The 22613-nt window shown below is 34.7% G+C and overlaps 1 protein-coding gene across 2 annotated transcripts in view; it reads right to left on the bottom strand.

Moving 5' to 3' along the window:
- The window catches only part of RNF128 (ring finger protein 128), a gene marked incomplete at its 5' end in the record, with an annotated part of 105740 nt that overhangs the window by 6000 nt on the left and 77127 nt on the right, over positions 1–22613 (bottom strand). For both annotated transcript variants that reach the window (XM_081278325.1, XM_081278324.1), the window contains 5 exons: positions 1187–1355; positions 2598–2694; positions 3786–3868; positions 5111–5182; positions 21920–22167. In XM_081278325.1, coding sequence (XP_081134451.1) covers positions 1187–1355; positions 2598–2694; positions 3786–3868; positions 5111–5182; positions 21920–22167 — 669 coding nt within the window. The remainder of the gene's footprint in view (positions 1–1186; positions 1356–2597; positions 2695–3785; positions 3869–5110; positions 5183–21919; positions 22168–22613) is intronic.

Raw genomic sequence — 22613 nt, 5'->3', positions numbered from 1 at the left:
CGGAGTTGCTTAGCACCTCACCATTGCTGAGGCTGGCTTTGAACTCATGATCCTCCTTTCTCAGCCTCCTGAGTGCTGGGATTACAGGTGTGTGTCACTGTGCCTAGCTGGAAAAACTTGTTTTTTTTGTTTTTTTTTAGATATTTTTTAGTTGTAGATGGACACAATATTTTTACTTTATTAACTTATTTTATGTGGTGCTGAGGATTGAACCCAGTGCCTCACACATGTGAGGCAAGTGCACTACCACTGAGCTACAACCCCAGCCCTGGAAAAACTTTCAAACCAACAGAAAACAAGAAAAAGTTTGAGTTTAAACAAGCGGAAATAGTTTTTATAGGTGTCTTTTCTCTTTATAGGGAAAAAAGTAACAAAATTCTCTAAATTTTCTCCATTGGTATATAAAACTGCTAAGTTACAATACCAGTTCACATGAATTCTGAATATAATAATCAAATTTAGTTTCTAAGTTTATTCATTTCACGGTACACAGTCAACAGGTGGCAGCACATACCATCTTAACATAGTTCCTATCTACAAAAGATGGTTTCTGAGAAGTTGGATATAAATTGAGCTTCAGTAAATCAGATTCCAGTTTATCATTTCAGGATTCCTTTATCATACTTTCTCATTTGTCTGTAATAAGCAATGGCTTCTAGTTTTATTTTTGATACCTGGGATCAAACCCCCAGAACCTTAACTACTGAGCCACATCCCCAGCCCTTTTTATTTTATTTTAGAGACAAGAGTGTCACTAAGTTGCTTAGAGTATTGCTAAGTTACTGAGGCAGGCCTCCCAACTTGTAAGCCTCCTGCCTCAGCCTCCCAAGTTGTTGCCACGATGCCTGACAAACAATGCCTTCTAAAATTTAAAGTTAAAATGAATCCTTAGCCTCAGTAAGTAGTTAATAAGTACATATTTCAATGGGTCAGAGGGATGTTTCCCTTTTTTGTGAATAATACTCAATCCTGATGCATTTCATCTATTTCAGGGGCTTTTGAATTTGTATATACATTAATTAAGGCAGGAGTGCATTCTTCCTTGCATCATTTTAAGAAGAAAAAAACCTGAAATTTGTTAATGGGTGAATGAAACAAATGTTAAAATGTAGGAGCACTCAGATGAACATATGATCCAAAGTGGATCATCTGTGAGTCATTTGTTGCCTTTCAGTATGGTGCTTACTTGCTGACTGCACATGTTCCTCCAGGGGTGGTTCATCTGTTCCTTGAACTGAAGCATATCCAGATGACGCAGTCTCACTACGATTATCCTCTTCATGGGGAGAGGCACTATTGGATGCGTCATTGGATACAGGGACTTGTAAGGAAACTGATCCATCTTCAACATCCACCTTTGGAAAGCATTTGAACAAGTTAAGATTATCAGAGTACATACTTTTCTTCATACGTCATTATAAAATTTCTTCATAAGTGACTCATTAGATCAATGTTTCATAACCTTTTAACCTATAATACCTTTTTATAATTGTTATGATTTGGGTGTGAGGTGTCCCCCAAAAGCTCACATGTGAGATAATGTGAGCGGGTTCAAAGGAGAAATGATCAGGTTGTGAGAGCCTTATCAGCAAACTAATCCCTGATTGGATTAATTTAGTAACTGAAGGCAGGTGGGGTGTGGCTAAAGGAGTTGGGGCATTAGGGGCATGACTTTGGGGTTTATATTTGTATTTGGCAAATAATATAATGGAGAGCTCTCTCTGCTTCCGGACCATCATGTAAGCTGTTTCCCTCTGCCACATTCTTCTACCATGTTGTTCTGCCTCACCTAGAGACCTGAGGAACAAAGCCTGCTGTCTATGGATTTCGACCTCTGAAACCATGAGCCCTCAAATAAACTTTTCCTCCTTTACAGTTGTTCTGGTTGGGTCCTTTTAGTTACAGCAATAACAACAACAACAACAACAAACACCGAACTAAAAAATAATTATAAGAAAAATCCCCCTCTTGCTGGCCCCAGTCAGAGCAGTAATTGGGTCCACCAATGGGCTGCACATCTGATGTTCATTTGAATGATCCCATCACCTCATAACATAATGCCTGATACCACATGGGCACTTAAAGATACCTATGTATCTGTATCTATATATGTATCATGCTATCCCCTAATAGAAATGAGAAGTGCTGTTATCCACATATCTCTACAAGTTATGAAGATTTTATTGAGCTTGATTTTTATTTTACCTTAAAAAAGTTTTTTTCACTTACCAAATATGAAATTATAATTTATTATCTATTACATATTTTTTTTCAAATTACACATGCTCATTTAACAAATTTGGTCACTATGCAATAATATAATGGAAGCAGAAAGGAGGACGACAAATTGTTAGTTTATATGATCATCACTTCAAATTCTGACCAAATGGTAAGTCTGTTTGAGTAGAGGGAGGAAGAAGGAAAATGGAGATGGTCAAAGATGCAACCTCACTCACTATCTCTATGATGTAAATATGTATAGTTTTAGGTGTAAACTATATGTCTAAAAATAATATTGTTATTTTCCTGAATGCTCATGCACATAAATAACATACTGCTTAAGTTCCTTAATATAAATGGTAAAGAGTGATGTTTACCTCAATTCCCAAAGCTTTGAGAATGTCACATTTGCACATGGGGCAAGTCCTATGTTCTAACAGCCATGGGTCAACACATGTCTTATGGAAAATATGGCTAATAAGGGAGAAAATGCATAATTTAGTTATAAGATGTAACAACAACACTTTGCCTAACATTTATTAGCAGGCTGTAGCACAACTTAGTCTTTGAATGGATGCTTTTTTTTTCTTTTAAAAATGCACTATTAATACAAAGAACAAGCCACAGAAATAAAAATTGAAATTTCTTCATATAGTACTTTTAAATATAAACCATATTATTTTAGTTTCAAAAAAGGATTTTCAGTACACATTACTTGAAAATGCCTAACAACCTGAGTTAAGACTGTTCAGTATTTCAAATGTTACACAATTGAAATTATAAATTCTTTAATTGTAAAATGGTATAGTCGTTCTCAACAACACAGTACAAAATACTGTGTACAACATGATACTGAAGCTTTAACCAATATAATATGTTCCAAGAACACTTCTATTCAACAGCTAAAAGAAAGAGTGGTAAGAGTCTTAAGAGCAATCTTCAGGAAAGGATAATTTTAAAAAAGCAAACAAAAACCTTGAGTGAAGACTTCTAAATTGGTGCTTATAAATCTATTTTATTTTTTTATCAATGGAATTATTATAATGCATTTAAAACCAAATAATCTAGTATTGCCTTTGTGTGTGTGCATGTATGTGTGTGTGAGTGTGTGTGTGTGTGTGTGTGTGTGTGTATGTGTGTGTGTTCTGCTGACTAATTCTCAGTTGTGTATCAAATCAGTTCAGAATAAATTGTACTGGATTGTGGAAAGTATACAATTTGACTTCTACCAATTTCAGTTTTATTTATTTATTTTTTGTGGTACTGGCAATTGAACCCAGGATTGCTTTTTCACTGAATTGCATCCTCGTCCCTTTGTTTTATTTTGTATTTTGAGTCATGGTCTTACTAAATTGTCTGATGAGCCTCAAATTTATGATCCTCCCACTGAGTAGGTATGATTAGAGTGTCATTAATTAAAAAACTCCTTTATATTTAATTGAAGATAAGTTAAACATACACACTCTCTGCACCAGTTAGGAAACATTCAAAATAGTTTTCCCCATCACAATCATTTTGTGAGTCAGCAATTTTTTATTGATGTTATAAAAGAACGTCAAACTTACTTGCAGGTTAAGATGCGCACCAAATCATTTGGTTTATATAATTCAATACACACAGCACAACTATCACCATCAGGACCAATTTCCTATGAACAAATAGTTATTGTTACTCTGGTAGATAAGAAAAAATGAGTTAAACTTTGGAGTAAGATTGGACTGTCCATATATTTAACTAGCATAACTTCTTATAAATGTAGAAGCATCTTATCACTAAGTGACTATGTAAAGTTTCAACAGGTGATTTAAATTTATTTGGGCTTAAAAAGGTAAAAGGATAAAGGCAACAAAAAAGGGGAACAGAACAAATAAGATCATATACATTGATTTAGACTCTTTTCCCTGATTTTGGACTTCATAAAACATCATTTGCATAAGTTCTATAGCTGTTTTCCCATTTTTAAAAATTAAGGTATAGTAATTCACATATAGTCTTTTAGTATACAGTTCTGCATGTTTTGACAAACATACACAGTCACTTACTCCCCACCACAATCAAAGTAAAAATAGTGCCATTACTCTAGCAAATTCCTCCATACCTCTTAGTAATTAATACTTTCTCTCACCTCTAGCTCCTGGAAACCACTTTCCGGTTTCTATACTTTGGGCTTTTACAGAATATCATAGAAATAGAATCATGTACTATCTAGTCTTTGAGTCTTGTTTCTTTCACTTCACATAATACTTTTGAGATTATCCATGTAGCTGTATATATCCATAGGGTTCTTACATTTATTTTATTGCAAAATGGTATTCCATGACATAGGTATGCCAAGTTTATCCATTCACCATTTGAAGGACATTCAGGTTCTTTTTAGCAATTACAAAAAAAGCTGCTATGAGCAATTGTGTATAGGACTTTATGTGAAAATAGGGGTTTCTCTCCCCCTTTTTCAGTAAATATCTAGTATGGTTAAAAAAAAATAGCTGCTTGCATTCCTTGACTTATGGCCTCTTTCTCGCATCTCTCCAGTGTCTTGCTTCCACTGTCACTTGTTCTACTGTGCTATAATAAAATCCTTCTCTTCCTCTATCTTATAAGGACACTGTGATAATATTTAGGACATCTTCATATAATGTAAAATAATCTCCCTGTCTTTATTTCCTTGAGTTAATCATATCTGCAAAATCATATCTGCCACATAAGGTAACATTCCAGATATTAGGACTTAGATATCTTTGGTGGACATTATTCAGCATCAAACAACTTTTTAAAAATCCAATATGGTTCATAAAAGGCAAAGAAAAGTATACTGGAAGAACATTTTGTTTGAACAATGGTTTGCTAGTATTGCTTTAACACAAACAGCATTTTAAAATAATAAATTCACCTTGTCTCCTTGTTTCAGAGTACGTAGTTGAAGCCTTCCAATAGCTTTTTTAGCATCTGCCTTTAATTGTCTCTGTAATAAAAAAATCAGATATTAGAAAAAGTAATTTTAAAGATGCATGGTTTAAAAAGGTGGAGTGTATTAATTAATATTTATCAGGTGAATGTCAATGAACAAATGAATTTTAAAAGATAAAATTTAATTAACCATAATAAATGCCTCATTTATCTGATATCAAGCAGCATTTTTCAAATTATTGAAACTATTTTACTTATTACATTTTCCTATTTTCTTAAATAGTGTCTTTGGGATGGTGATGATAAAGCTACATGTCCCTATTCCAAATGGATTCAGATGCTATAAATTTCCAAATCATTTTTCGTGTTTTAAAGTGCAGAGTACCTTAAAGTAAATATTTTCCAATTTTTCCCTCATTTTTTTTTTTTTTTTGGTACTGAGGAGTGAACCCAGGGGTGCTCAACCACTGAGCCATATCCCCATCCCTTTTTGATATTTTATTTAGAGACAGGGTCTCATTGAGTTGCTAAGTGCCTTGCTAATTTTCTGAGGCTGGGTTTGAACTGGCAATCCTCCTGCCTAAGCCTCCTGAGCCACTGGGATTACAGGTGTGTGCCACCGTGCCTGGCTCCGCATTTTTATTGGTACATTATAGTTGTACATAATGGTGGGATTTGTTGTTACATATTCCTACATGCACACAATAGCTGTGGATCAAGGACAGCTGGTGCAGAGATACAATGTTCATGCAAATCCCAGTGATCCTGCTCAGGTGTGGGTCAAAGTTCTGTTCCTCAAGTGATCCCTTTCTTTTTTCCCCACATTTTTATTGGTACATTGTATAGTAGTGGATTCGTTGTTACACTATATTACATTATATGCACACAATACAATTTGGCCAGTATCATTCCCTAGTATTTCTCCTTTCCCTCCTCACCTCCCACTGCTGTTCCCTTTCCTCTACAGATCTCCCTTTGATTTTGATGAGATTCCTGCCCTCCCTTTCTTTTCCTTTTTCTCTGTAGTTTCCACATATGGGAGAAAACATACAACCCTTGACCTTCTGAGTTTGGCTTATTTTGCTTAACATAATGTTCTCAATTCCTAGCCATTTTTCTGCAAATGACATAATTTCATTTTTATTTATGCCTGAATAAAACTCCATTGTGGATTTTTTGTTTGTTTTAGTACTGGGGATTTAGCCCAGGGGTGATTTACCACTGAATCATATCTCCAGCCATTTTTATTTTTTGAGACAGGGTCTCACTAAGTTGCTTAGGGCCTAAGTTGCTGAGGCTGGCTTTGAACTTGCAATCCTCCTGCCTTAGCCTCCTGAGTCATTGGGATTACAGGCATGCACTGCCATGCTCAATTCTACTCTGTGTATATACCACATTTTGTCTCTCCATTCATTCATTCAACTTCAGCTGGTTCATAGTTTGGCTAATGTGAATTGTGCTGTTATAAACATGGTTATACATGTGTCACTATAGTATGATGACTTTAATTCTTTAGGATAAGTACTGAGGAGTGGTATAGCTGGGTCATATGGTGGTTCTATGCCTAGTCTTTTCAGGAAACTCTATACTGATTTGCATAATGTTTGTACTAATTTACAATCCCACTGACAGTGTAAAAGTGTTCCTTTTTCTCCACATCTCCTCCAGAATTTATTTCCAAGTCTTTTTTTGAAATGCGACATATTTGGTGGAAAGTGCATAGGAATTTAATTCAAATGGACCTGGATTAAAATTTTTGTTACTTACTCAATGAGTAATTCTAGACATTTCACTTAATACTTTCAGCTTATTTACTTGAAAATATTTGGTTTAAGAGGAAAATGCTGTTTATAACCTCTATTGCCTAGTAAGGAGGATGGATTCTGTGAATAGCCACCTTTGTTTCACTGGGCACATATCTAGAAACCTTTGGAAATTCAAAGTCAAGTCCAAGGCTCACTTAGAGAACTCACACTAAAAACTTATGCATCATTGAATCAGAAGTGAATTTGGGGTATGGGAGGAATAAAAAAGGTGAGGAAAATATTATGAATATGGAGGAATCATTGAGAGATTGTCATATGTGGGGTAAACTGTCCAAATGAAAAAAATATCCCAGGTAATATAAGATAATTAGTATTAATATGGTGTACTGTTGCAAAGAAATCCTTCCCTTCCTTTCCTAAAATCTACTGTATATAAAAATGCCTCAAGTGAATATATGTGTAAACGGAACTAGAGCTTAGGCTTCACAGCTGGGTGGATGCTGTGTGGAATATAAAAATAGTATGTTCAGAATGGCAAGATGATAAGCAATCTTTCTATTTTAAACTGTAAAAAGAAAAAAAAAAACTTAACAGAAATTTAGCAAAAAGTAAGTGCTCAGAACCAGAGGTCATTGTAAGAATGTAAGCTTCTTCCTTATGCCCCTGTAAAAATTCCCCCTCCTTACCAGGGTCACCAACTGACATCTAGGTTACATGAAAATTAGAGGTAATGCAAGTAGAGTATCTAATATAATGCCTATGATATAGCAGATGTTCAATAAAATGTTTATTAAATGAAAATATAAGCTACCATTCATAAGTAAGCATTAATGGGTACTTGTAATATGTCTATACATATTTTTAGCAATCATATTTTGGAAGGGGATAGTCCATAGTCCAGGTAGATAAGGAAACTCCTTAATGCCCAACCTGTCTCCTATATAATATATATCATTTTGTGAAAGGTATTTGGCTTAAAGCTAAAGAAATTACTAGCCAAACTATTTCCTTACTGTCACAGGAATAGAAGCAACCTCTTAAATTGTTACCTGATCAGCAAGTAGAGCTAGGTTCTAAGTAGAAAAGAGGTGCTAATGAAAGCCCTTTCACTCCCATTTTGGGACTTCATTGTGAGTTTAAAAGGGGTTTCTATGATGGGTCTTTTTTTGGCACAAGTATCTTCTGTTCTGTTTTTGTTGCTTGCATTATAAATAAATAATAGAGGAATGGTGAATGGAGGAAACTTAGGATCTTCAGATCACCTAGGAAACATTTATTGTGACAGATGAGAAAACTGAAGCCTAAAGGGGAAAAATGTCTTGATTAAAATATCAGAGTTGGTGGGTTGGAATTGTGGCTCAGTGGTAGAGCGTTCACCTAGCATGTGTGAGGCCCTGGGTTTGATCCTTAGCACCACATATAAATAAAGGTATTGTGTGCAACTACAACTAAAAACTAAATAAATATTTAATAGAATAAAATAAAATATGAGAGTTGGTTACTGTCAGACCGTGAAGCTGAGAGTTACATAAAGGAACCCACCTGTGGCTTGGTGTAGGAAGCTACTACTTCTAGTACTTCCTTATATTTATACAGTTGATAGATATTTTAAAATCATTTTTATATCCATTACTTCATTTATTCCTTATGACAATCCCCTAAAGGAGGTAAGAATCTCATTTAAAGATAAGCAACTAGGCTGGATGTGGTGGTGTACACCTGTAATCCCAGTGGCTCAGGAGGCTGAGGCAGGAGGACTGCAAGTTCAAGGCCAGACTCAGCAATTTAGTGAGCCCTAAGCAACTAAGTGAAACCCCATTTCAAAATAAAAAGGGCTGCGGATATAGCTCAGTGCTTAAGTGCCCCTAGGTTCAATCCCTGGTGCGCGCGCACACACACACACTCACAGACACACACACACAGCAACTAGAAGCTTGGAAAAGTAAAATAACTTGTCCAAAAGGGCATGTAGTGATAAAGTAAGGGTGGTCCAAAATACACAAATCAATAAAATGTAATACATCACATAAATAGAACCAAGGACAAAAATCATATGAGCATCTCAATATATGTAATAAAGATCCTCAACAAAATTCAACACCCCTTAATGATGAACACCCTGAAGAAAATATGAATAGACAGAGCAACCAGGCAAGAGAAGGACAGTAAAAGGGATATAAACAGAAAAAAACAAGTCATCTTTGTTTGCTGATTACATGACCCTATATCTAAAATACCCCAAATATTCCACCAGAAGACTTTTAGAGCTGATAAACAAATTCAGCAAAGTAAAAAGACAAAGACAAACATATAAAAATCAATAATTTACCTACACTACAATAATGAATCTACTGAGAAAGAAATCAGGAAAACTATCCCATTCTCAATAACCTCAAAAAACGAAATACTTGGATGTTAACCAATGGGGTAAAAGACCTCTATAATGAAAATTACAGAACTCTGAAGAAAGAAATTGTAGAAGACACTAGAATGTTGAAAGACATCCCACACTCTTGGATACACAGAATTAATACTGTTAAAATTGCCATATTATCAAAAGCGTTCTACAGAGTCAATGTAATGCCCACCAATATAGGTATTCTACAGAAGTAGAAAAAACAATCTTAAAATTCATGTGGAAGAACTAAACATGCAGAATAGCAAAAGCAATGCTGAGCTAAAAGAGCAATGCTTAATCACAGCATCTGATTTCAAATTATAGTACAGGGCTGGGGTAGTGACTCAGAGGAAGAGTGTTTGCCTAGCATGTGTGAGGCACTGGGTTCGATCCTCAGCATAACATAAACATAAAATAAAGATACTGTGTCCACCTATAATTAAAAAGTAAATATTTTTTTTTAAAATATAGTATGGAGCCATAGGAACAACAACAAAAAAGAGCAAGGTACTGGCAACAAACAAACAAAAAACAAAAACAAAACCAAAACCAAATAGACCAATAGAACAGAACAAAAACAAATCTCCATAGCTATAATGATCCGATTGTTGATAAAGCTGCAAAAACACATTGGAGAAAAGACAGCCTCTTTAACAAATGGTGCTGGGATAACTGAAAACCACATGTAGAAGATCCCTCTCTCTCACTCTGCATAAAAGTCAACTCAAAATGGATCAAAGATCTAAGTACAAAACTGGAAACTTTGCAACTGTTAGAAAAATAAACACTTCAACATATAGGCATAGCTAACCACTTCCTCAATAAGATTCCTATAGCTCAGGAGATAAAATAATCAACAAATGAGATAATGAGAGGTCATCAAATTAAATAGCTTCTGCATAACAAAGGAAACAATTAACAGTGAGGAGACAATAGATAGAATGGGAGAAAATACTTTTTTTTTTTTTTTTTGTACTTGGGAATGAATCCAGGATCACTTTCCCACTGAGTTATATCCTCAATCCTTTCTATTTTTTCTTTTGGGACAGGGTCTTATTAAGTTGCTGAGGCTGGCCTTGAACTTGCTATCCACCTGCCTCAGCCTCCTGAGCCAGAGGGATTACAGAAATGCACCAATGCATCCAGCAGAGAGAAAAAATCTTTGTCAGCTTCCAACAAAGGATTAAAAACCAGGATGTAAAAAGAAATCAGAGAGCTCAACATTATAAAAGCAAATAACACAATCAATAAATGGGAAAAGGAACTCAACAGATAGTTCTCTAAAGGGGAAATACAAATAGCCAACAATTATATGAAAAATCTATGACTTTCTTAGCAATCAGGGAAATGCAAATAAAAACTACACTGAGATTTCATCTCATTCTTGTTAGAATGACAGTCATCAAGAATATAAATAAAAACACATGCTGGTGAGGATGCAGGAAAAAAGGAACTCTTATATACTGTTTAAGGGAATGTAAATCAGTAGAACCACTATGAAAATTGGTATGGAGATTTCTCTAAAAGTTAAAAAAAATAGATCTACCCTATGATCAAACTATACCATTCTTTGGTATTTGTCCAAGAGAAATGTCAGCATACTTTACAGATACATGCATACCCACATTTATTGCAGCACAGTTCACAATGACCAAATTGTTGAATCAGCCAAGCCATCCATCAACAGCTGAATGCATAAAGAAAATGTGAGATAGATAGATATAGATATGTAATGGAATTTTATTCAGCCATAAAGAAGAATGAAATTATGACATTTGGAGGAAAATGGATGTAACTGGAGACCATAATTTTGAACTAAGTAAGTTAGACTCAGAAAAGTATCATCTCTTTTTTCTCATATGTAAAAGCAGAACAAAATAAATCAAGAACAAAAAGAAACTCCAAGATATCAAAAGGAAGAACAGTAGGATAGAGGGAGAATAATAGGGTAGGAAAGATACTGGGGAGTGAAACTGATCAAATTATGTTTTGTTTTTCTAGTACTGGGATTGAACCCAGTGGTACTTTACCATGAGCTACATCCCCAGCCTTATTTATGTATGTATGTATGTATGTATGTATGTATGTTACCAGGGATTGAACCCAGAGGTGCTGATCCACATCCCAGCCCTTTTTAAAAAAATATTTTGTTTACAGACAGGGTCTCACTAAGTTGCTTATGGCCTCACTAAACTGCTGAAGCTGGCTTTGAACTCACAATCCTCCTGCCTCAGCCTGCTGACCTGCTGGAATTACAAACATGCACCACTGCACCTGGCTTTTTTTTTTTTTTTTTTTTTTTTTTTTTTTTTTTTGAGACGGGGTCTTGTTAAGTTGCTTAGGGCTTTACTGAGTTGCTGAGGCTGGCATCAATCTTAAAATTCTCTTGCCTCAGCCTCCAAAGTTACTAGGTTTATAGGCATAAGACATTATACCCAGCTCAATTTGTTTTTATCCATTACAAATATGCCTCAATGAAGTCCACTATTCTGTACAATTAATATGCACCAATAATAGAAAAAAACCTAATAATTAAAAAGGGCATGCAGACTTTAAATGATATAACTGGTAATGGAACTCTGATCTTTATATTCTAAGAGTCCATTACAATCTAACTATCCAAAATTCAGCTATCTGTTGATGTTTTACCAGTTTTTTGTTTTGGGGGGGAGTACCAAGGATTGAACTCAGGGGCACTCAACCACTGAGCCACATCGCCAGCCCTATTTTGTATTTTATTTAGAGATAGGGTGTCACTGAGTTGCTTAATGCCTTGCTGTTGCTGAGGCTGGCTTTGAATTCACTATTCTCTTGTTTCAGCCTCTGGAACTGCTGAGATTACAGGCATATGTCACCGTACCTGGATATCAGTTTCTTGATTCTATGGTCTGTCAAACTGGTGACAATCCTTTCAATGAACCACCAGTCCTGGCCTGGCCTAGATTTCCAAACTTCACTACTTTCTTTTTACATAGATCATGAATTATTTAGACATTGAGAAGAGAAAATGCAAATGAGAAAAAAAAGTAGAGCCACTAAGAGAAAATGGATGTGTGTTATGGGGAGGCAGTAGTGTACACGATAATATGTCTCTGATAATCATTTTGCACTTTGTCTTCAAAGCACTTCAGATTTAGGTTTAAGCAACAAGTTCTGTAACCCAATTGGGGAAACATCTGGTATTGAAGTGATGCCTCTCCAGGGTATTGATTTGATTAAGTCTATGCAGTCTGATTTCTCAATCCAAAATATTTAATTCAACACAATATAAATGCCTGAGTCTCCAGTGCTAACACTTATCAATTTATTAGGAATGAATGTCAAATATATAACTTACTTAATTATACCTAATATTTTAATGCAAATTAATTTGAGGTGCAGGATCCAAGGCAAACTCAAAAATGTCTGAGTCTATTCCCAGAATAACAGTAAAACTTAAATTAGACCAGTGCTAAAAAAAAGGTGGTGGTGGAGGAAGGGAGAATACCAAAAACCTATAGGGCAAAATCCAAGATGCCACAAGATGTTAAACAAGAGATTTGTTTAATCATTAAAACAATCTCAAGAGAATTTGCAGCATAGCACAAAACAATATTTAATGAAGTGTCCTTTAAATAAAACTTTCACAGGAAATTTTGGAATTCATTGTGGTATATTCATACATGCACACAGCATAATTTGGTAAGTTTCATTCTGTATTTCCTCCCCTTTCCCATCCTTCCTACTTCCCCCCTTGATCCTCCTCCTCTATTCCACTGTTCTCCCTTTCATTTCATGAGATTCCCCTTATTTCTAATTCCATATTTCTCTATGGCTTCCATATATGTGAGAAAACATTTGACCCCTGACTTTCTTAGTCTGGCTTATTTCACTTAGCATGTTCTCTAGTTCCATTCATTTACCAGAAAAAGACATAATTTCATTCTTCTTTATTGCTGAGTAATATTTCATTGTGTATACATGCGACATTTTCATTATCCAGTCATCTGTTGATGGGCATCTAGGCTGGTTCCATAACTTGTGTATTGTGAATTGTGCTGCTATAATCATTGGTATGCACATGTAACTGTAGTAAGTTGAACTGAAGTTCTTTATGCTATGTGCATGTATGAATATATCACAATGAATTCTACTTTTATGCATAACTATAATATACCAATTAGAAAAACAATAAATAAATAGAAGGAAGACCAGTAGAGTAGAGAAGGAGAATGGGAGAAGGAAGAGGGGAGGGAATGAGGAAGTACTACAGATTAAAATGGAGCAAATTAAGTTCTATGCATTTATGTATATTTTAAATGAACCCCATTATTATGTACAATTATAATGCTCTAAGAAACCATTTTCAAAAAATGAAATTTGGATATTTTCAATATCTTCTGTTGAGTTTATATAAAGAAAAGTCATTTCCTTTAAATATGGATGTGAGACAAGTGATTTTGGTGAAATGAGCTTCAATGAAGATTACTCATAAAATTGCCATTGGTACTCAAAATATTTCACTCTCACACTGATAGCAACAGTTCCAAGATACAATTCTCCCTCTAAAACACCAAAATATGACAACAACATTAGGATCAAAGAGTTTATATATTAAATATGATATATTATCTGCACAATATCATTTAACATTTGAGTGCCCAAATATTCCTCCACATTTAAAGAGAATATTTAGCAATGCAAATGGTAATTTATCTTATTCCTTAAAAATCAGAACTTCAAGAACCTTTCTACCTTATTATACAAATTTAGACACTTACCCAGTGCTTTGCCAACATATCAGAATTCCCTTCTACCCTATACATTTCAGTAGCCCATGGTTTCCACCTCTTATCATATTCTATAATTGCATTCTTCATTTGTCTTTTCCCCCTCCTAGATTGTGAGTAGCTAGAGGACTGGGTCTTAGTATTTTAAAACAATTCCCATAGTGGATAGTAATTGCTCAAATAATATTTTCTAAATTTAGAAAATATAAACAGATTTTCAGGGTTTTCTTGTTCTTCCTTTTTGTTCAAACAAGACTCCTCTCCATTTTACTTATTTGCTTTTCTTTTTCTAGTACTGGGGACTGAATTCAGGGACACTCCACCACTGTTCTATCGCCAGCCCTTTTTATTTTGAGACAGGATTTTGCTAAGTTGCTGAGGTTGGCCTCAAACTTGTAATCCTCCTGTCTCAGCCTCCTAAATTACTAGGATTACAGGCAGGCACCACCAATCCTGGCCAATTTTGCTCATTTAAATCCTCAAATCCACTAAATTTGAGAAAGAAGGGTTTAGAGGGAATTTATTGGGCTCCTACCATGTGTCAGTTTCAACTCTATGATTTTTACATGTGTCACTGTATGTAATTATTAACAACCTTGTAAATAGGTATTTTAATGTACAAATTTTACAGGCAAGAAAAGTAAGCTTATGAAGCTTGAATAAAGTCCAGGCAGCTGGTTAGTTGCAGAGCTGTGATTCAATTCAAGCACAGGTTCTATCTGGCTTTAAAACCCATGATCTCTCCACTATAGCACACTGCTTCCATTGTGCAACAGCAAAGAAGCCTTTAAAAGGCTTCACATTCCTTGAGAAGATAAATGAGAGAAATAGGAGGGAAAAAACCCTCAAAGTTAGCTATTACCCAATCTTAAAATTCTTTCTAAATTGGCTACTCACTATAATTCTGAAAAATTTTAAAATAAGTATATTATACCAAAAGCCTCTCTCCTACTTCTCAATCTTAAAAAATACCTGGTGTCAGAAGATTTGGCAGTTGAGTTGAAAACTAAGCTGGTTGTTGGCCAATTTTCCTAACAGAAGCTTAATGTGACTACTCTGACTAGTCAAAAGCTTTGATGGCTCTACCCATTTTGTGTGTGTGTGCGTGCGTGCGTGCGTGCGTGCGTGCGCGCGCGTGTGTGTGTATGTATGTATATATATATATATATATATATATATATATATATATATAGTTTTCATTTTGTTTTGCTTTTGCTTATGAGTGGGAATTCAGTGGGGCTGAAAATGAAAAATGAGACCAATTCTTATTCTTTATTATAATGTTAAATTTTAAAATTGGAGTAAATGCAAAGGTATTCTACTTAGTTCATTTGTGTATTTATACCCAATTAGGTAAAATATATGCTTTAGTCTGGTGATTTGCCAGCCTGATTGGTCACAGGGCATTTAGCTTTCGGCTTAATTGAAATTCTCATGAATAACATTAGTTATGCAGGCAAACCTAATTATTTTGTAGAGGCAGGGTATGCAAAAGCAAGAAAAGAGGGTAAATACAAGCAAACTAGATTTTCCTGCACGTAAATCACCTCATTTTAAAAATAAACATTTTCATAAATTTGGCTCAGAGTTTGTAAAGCAAGCTATTTAAAATCAAGAATTATAGTAAGAAGATTCTTTTCCTCTTTTTTTCCTCCGAAGGTGCTGGAAATGAAACCCAGGGGTACTCTACTACTGACCTACATCTCCAATCCTTTTTTATTTTTTGAAACAAGGTCTCTCTAAGTTGCTTAGGTTCTCACTAAGTTGCTGAGGTTTCCCTCAAATTTGTAATCCCCCTGCCTCAGCTTTGGGAGTCACTGAGACTATAGGTGTGTACTACTGCACCTGAATTCCTCAGATATATTCTTGAGAATAAACTTGAGGTCTGAGCTATGTGGTAGTTGGTGTATATGAAAAGTTAAAGAAATTTGTTCTGTACAAGAAAACCTATGTATAATACTTGAATAAAAGTATTCCTACAGGAAAGAGGAGGTGCAGGCTATTAAACAGCTTCCCACAAATCTGTGGAACCTCAGAGAGAGATACATAGGAGTATAGACCATTCCCATAAAGATAAGCACCATGAGCAGTGTACAGAAATGCACTGTGAGGAAAAGTTGGGGAGAAAGGGAGAATTTGACTAAGTAAATAGGTTATTTCTCAGATTATAGCCCTTTATGAAGAGAGACAATCAACACCTTTAGAATTTGCAATATAATTGCAAGCTGGTACACTTTGACCAAACTTCGTCCTTGACAATCCCTTTTTCCCTACCCTCAGCCTCTGAAAACTACCATTCTGTTCTCTGCTTCTATGAATTCAACATTTTATGAAGACAATTAAGTTCTGGAGATCTGATGTTTTACTTGAAATTTTTTAAAAGTAGATCTTAAGTGTCCTCACAACACACACACACACACACACACACACACACACACGTAATTATGTATAACTGTGTGGTGATGAATGTGTTAATTTGATTGTGGTAATGACTTCACAGTATATAATGTATGTCAAATTATCATTTTGTATACCTTGAAAAGATACAATTTTCCTTTGTTAATTATACTGCAATAAAGCTGCAGGGGTGGGGTGGGGAATTAGTGATATAAGCCAGGCATGGTAGGGTGAGCCTGTAGACCCAGCCCTCTGGAGGCTGAGGCAGTAGGATCACTTTACCCAAGAACTTTAAGACCAACCATAGTAACTGTTCTGGTTTGAATCTTAAGTGTCCCTCAAAGAATCATGTGGTAAAGGTTTGGTTGCCAGCCTATGGAGGTGAAGCCTAGTGAAGGAAGTTAGATCATTGAGGGTGTGTCCTTAAAGAAAATATTAGGATGTCAACCTCTTCCCTTTTTCTTGGCTTCCTGGTCAAGAGTGAATAGCTCTGCTTCGCCACATGTTTCATGCCATGATGTTCTTTCTACCTTGCTACAAGCCCCAAAGTGACAGGGGCCAAATGACCATACAGTGAAACTTCTGAAACCATGGGCCAAAATTGACCTCACTTCCTTTAAGATATTTATCTCAGGCATTTTCTCACAGTGACAGAAAGAGGACTAACACAGTAACCTAGTGAGAAAGAAGTCTCAAAAAAGAAATAGTGATATAAATGAAGAATTAAATAAGTAAATCTATAAAAATTGGGACCCATTTTTAGTCTCCGTTTGATTGATGAGAAAGTCAGAAAAAAGACTGTAAAACTAGACCTCACTTAGACAAGTGTTTATTTAACCTGCTCTATATAAGAGCCACAATTCTCATGGTCTTGTAAAAGGCCCTGAAAAATTCTCAAATTTAGGCAGGAACAGATACATACATGCAAACACACCAACCACATATTTGTATATGTTGAGAATAGTATAGTATGCAGATATCTGATGAATCTCCCAGTTAATTTCATGTACTACTGGAATAGAGAAAACTAAATGTAATTGGTAATATTTCAGATAATTTTTAATAATGCTTAAAGTTCAAGAATAATTTTCAAGATACTAATGTATCCTAGCCCATCCTCATCTAGATGAATAGTAGTAGTGTTATTCTCTTATACCAAACTATATGGACATGGGTGTCCCAAACAAACAGTTTGAGTATCAGGATGAGAGATTTGGATTTGGGGGCTGGTTACTATGGGTTTCTTATTAGCAACCATCCATGTTACTTGAAACTCAGGTCCCCAACACTGAAATGTGCATAGCATCAGAATGAATTGTTGTACAAAGCAAACTTGACAAACTGGTACAACATGGTCCACTGCCTCAGGTGTATATAACATTATCATCAATCATTATCATACGGATCACTTTGAGGGCCACATTCCCATGGCTAAGATCCAATCAAGGCTACCTTGGGGACATGCAAGGAGTAAGCAGATAGTTCTGCTGTTATCTCTTTTTTCGCAATCTACAAAGCAATCAGTGCAGTGTCAATATAGTATTTATATAAATACTATATTTTATATAACATTTATTTACTATAATTAGCATTTATATGTGCAATAGTATACATACATTATATATAAATATATTTATGTATAAATATTTCTTACATATACACTATTTATATATACATGTTATACTTCTATTATTATAGTACAGTATTATATTTATATAGTATAGTATTTGTATAATATATATATATATATATGTATATAGATTGAACAACATTATATAAACCTAATACTTGTAGAAGCATTCAAGTGGTAGAAACAACTCCCAAAGGTACAATTTCTCCAGTCCATAAGACCATCACAAATATCTTTATATTGTTGTACTAATTTAGTTATCCATTTACTCCCATGATCTATGGCCACTTGAAATTTGTGATAAACTTGTACAGAGCTATTTAATAATATAAGAAACTAAGTCGTTCTAATTCTTCCTTCGGCTACTCTCCATTGGTATCACATCCTGAGGAGGTTTTAGTTCAACTAATTAATCCATTTGATTACCACATGATTGATTTATATAAGGTAGTTGAATCTTACCATCAATACCAGTATTATAGCATATCACAGCATAGTTATGATACAATTTGGTTTAGCTACAAAAATAAATCAGGAATTATCAGAGAAGTGTTTATTAAACCTTCCCAGAATAATTGGCCTTTGTTCATATACCAAATATTAATATGGACAAGTGTTGTCACTAGTAGCAATGATTCTGTCATTTCTAAGTTCCATGTTAGCTGGGGACACATTTTCTATGACATGTCAAGTCATTACCTCTGGGGACTTATTTGAGCCATCAAAACTTATGGTTATACAATTATCAGTTTCCCTGAAATTATATATCATGTATCATAATATTTAGAAGGAAGAGATTCCTGAATACGTTATTTTTCTTAATATTATAATGCAAGTTTCCATAACTCACTTCATCACCATTTCTAACAGTAAATGTAGATAATGGAGTTAAATGTTAAGTGATAGTTGTAACCATCATGTATATCAAGCTCTGTCTTTAAAAATAAATCAGGGGTCATGAAAATTAAATATATAAATGATAATGTAGAACTTTCAAACATTTATAAGTGAAAGAATAATCAGCCATATATTTAATTCTTTTGTCCACAAATGATAAATTGATACAGTCCATTAAGTAGTAAAAGATGCCCTTTCAAAAGCCTTCTATAATAGAAGTTTCAATGCTATTCTTGACCAAGCCTACAGAGGTTAATTTTTCATAAATACATTACAAATTATGAAAATTTCTTAAATGAATGATGAGGTCAGGGCTACATGTTCAATGAAGCTTGTGCAACACCAAAGATTTTTTATAAATGTATTACTTGCTGACTGATTCAATATAATAGCAGTTACAGAACCAAAACACATAACCTACAGTAAACATAGAGAAACCAAACCCTCTTGTTATTGTTACTGTTGAATAGTTAGTCATACAGGATAGCAATTTCTTTCCCACTTCAGTGATAAAAACAGTATAACATACAAATGTGAAATATTAACTCAATGTGAAGCTATTAAGTAGCCTAGCAAAGGAATTTGAAACATCCTTTTGACCATAGCTAGTAACAGGCTGAACCTGCCACCAATGTGATAAGTGACTTCTCTGAGAAGGACAGAAGTCAAATAACTTTAAACACTGAGATAATCATCACTTTAAAAAAAACATATATAATATCTAATCTTTATGAAGTTTTTAAAATTAATTTTCAATTTCTCATCTGTTCTTAGTCTCAACATTCTTCCTATTAGAAATCCTCATTGATCCTCCCACCCTTGGTTGCTCTTTGCTTTTCAGAAAGAGTGCTTGAAGTGGACAGAAATTCACTGCCTTTGGAGAAACTTCTCAGTACATATAAAACTGTATTCTGTTCAATCTACTGAAAGAGCATCTGAAAGGCCATCAAACATTCTGGAGAAGTAGCATACCATTCTGCCATTGTGTTGAGAATATCTGAAGGGAAGAGGAGTAAGTAATGATGGTGGTATGGACCAGAGCAAGTGTAAGATATAATTGGATTCTGGATACACAATGGAGGTGGAACCAATGGAGATTATGTGGGAAGTGAGAAAAAAAAGAAGTAAAAATAACCCAAGGTTTCTGGTCTGGGATCAAGAAAAAATTCTTTTGAAAATAGGAACACAATAGTATGTTTTTGTGTTGATGGGAAAGATCCAGAGGAAACTCTGTTAGTGGTAGGACAGTGACACAGAACAACTGGTGGAGTAATGTTCTTTAGTATACAAAAGACTAAAAGGATCTTGTGCAGAGGGAAAGTGGACCTTTTCAAGGGAACAGTTCATCCACAGTAACAGAAGATAGAGCAAAGCAATAGGACAAAGACTTAAATGCACTTAGATGGGTAGATGTGGAAGTACTTTTTAAAAAAAAAAAAATATATATATATATATTTTTAGTTGTAGTTGGACACAATACCTTTATTTAATTTATTTATTTTTATGTACTGCTAAGGATCAAACCCAGTGCCTCACACATGCTAGGCAAGTGCTCTACTGCTGAGCCACAACCCCAGCCTGGAACTTATTTTTTGATTGCTTCAATTTTTATCAGTGGAACAGTGAGAATAAAGTTGTTGGATGCTTAAGGAGAAAGAAAAAAGTAAGATTACTCGCCGAGGAAAGTAGGAGAGTAAATGGTTAAGAAAAATATAATATGATTAATGGTCAGCATTAAAGGTCATAAATTTGAAGTCAGATCAGTCAGTATAGCTGTAAATGTTTTTTCTGCTACTTTAGCTATACAAGGTGCAGACAGTGTAGGTGGCAAGTAGGATTTAAGAAGGGTTGGATTTTGCTGGCAAGTACAGACAGCCCTCTATAACCATGAGTTCTGCATGCTTGAATCAACCAAGCTTGGATTGAAAATAATCAGAATAAAAAATTGTGTCTCTAATGAACATGTACAGATGTTTTCTTGCCACTATTTCTTACAAAATACAATACAACAACTATTTACATAGCGCTTACATTGTATTAGAGATGATTTAAAGTATAATGGAAGGATATATACAGGTTCTCTACAAATACTACACCATTTTATATAACGTAATGGATTGCCTATATGCAGATTTTGGTATCCATCTGAAGGTCCTGGAACCAATCCCTCATGAAGACCAAAGAGAAGACTATGTAACAGAGAGTATGGCCAAGGGAACTGAAGATGTATGCTTGGGAGTGGTCATGCAGACATCTGAATAAGGCTCTATGAATAAGCACAGAATGAGGATATCAGGGGGATAAGAAATAATTTATAGGTGCCAGGATCAAAACCACAGAATCATGGGCACTTTCTTGTTCCATAATACTTTGGTATTTTGGCTCTATTGTTTCTATATTTTGTACCTTTTATGTAATAATGTTACACTATGCTAGATATTATGAATATGTCATTGTTTGGAACACAACTAGTGCCTTCTCATGAAAGCTAGCCTAGTGTCTTTCTTCAGCCTCACTGTCACATGCAAAGGCACATATGTAAAATAACAGTGGTTATCTTTGGGCAGAGATTACAGATATTTTGATATGTTGGATTTTGGGAAGGATTTTTCCTTTTTACCTTCTAATGTCTAAATTTTCTTTATTGAATATGAAGGCTGTTATAATAAAAAATTTATTTAAAAGAACATGTATTTTCACCCATTTATAATTAAATTCTGGCTGCTTCCTTAATGAGGTGTTAAAGACTTAATCAGGCAGGATTAAATTCCTTGACAAATTAAAAAAATAAATGAAGATGGAGGCTGACATAAATTTTAAACTACTATATTTTATAAAACATATATATATATAGAGAGAGAGAGAGAGAAAGAGATCTTTGTCTAGCAAGGGAAATATATTAAAATGCAAACAGGAAGAGAGGAGCATTACAAACCTGCTTCCTGCTTTGAGCTCTTGCATTCCGTAATCTTCGAGCAGAATAAAAGATAAAATAGCCCACAGTTGCTGCGGTAATGATAAAAAAGGACACAGAAACAAAGAAAATTGAATAGTGATTCACCCAAGGGCCATGTTTTTTTCCTACTTCAATGACCATTGTTACTTGTATGCCTTTTTGAATAGACTGTAGAATTTTTGTTCCTTTCAGATTGCCAATCATGATTGCAACAATGTCTCCTGCACCTGTAAGAAAAGAAATTCAGTTTTAGTTTGACACTCTTAATACAAAATCCAACTGCTAAAATGATTTAAAATGAGACACGATGAGACAAAAGAAGTTTACTTATTCATTCAATTAACGTTTATCAATCAACTACTATATACATAAAAGTTGTAGGGGATATAAACATTCATGAGGCTTGAATACTGATTCTAAGGTCCTCACAGTTTAGTAAGGAAGCTATTGTATATAGCAGGTAGCTCCCCTCTCCTCAGATTAATTACCCATAATTTAAGAGTATTGTCTTTTGGGCCCAATTTGCAATTTATATGAAGATTTCTTTAATGACAAATAGACCCCTAGCTTGTAGACAATAGGACTTATGTTCCAGAGAATTTGAGATTTGGGAAATATAAAAATATTCAGCTATGCATCTCTCAACTTACAGGGTGAAAGATTATCGTATGTA

This window comes from Spermophilus citellus, assembly GCF_964194105.1.
Source record: "Spermophilus citellus genome assembly, chromosome: X".
Classification (NCBI taxonomy): domain Eukaryota; kingdom Metazoa; phylum Chordata; class Mammalia; order Rodentia; family Sciuridae; genus Spermophilus; species Spermophilus citellus.
This window is presented reverse-complemented; position numbering and strand designations above follow the sequence as displayed.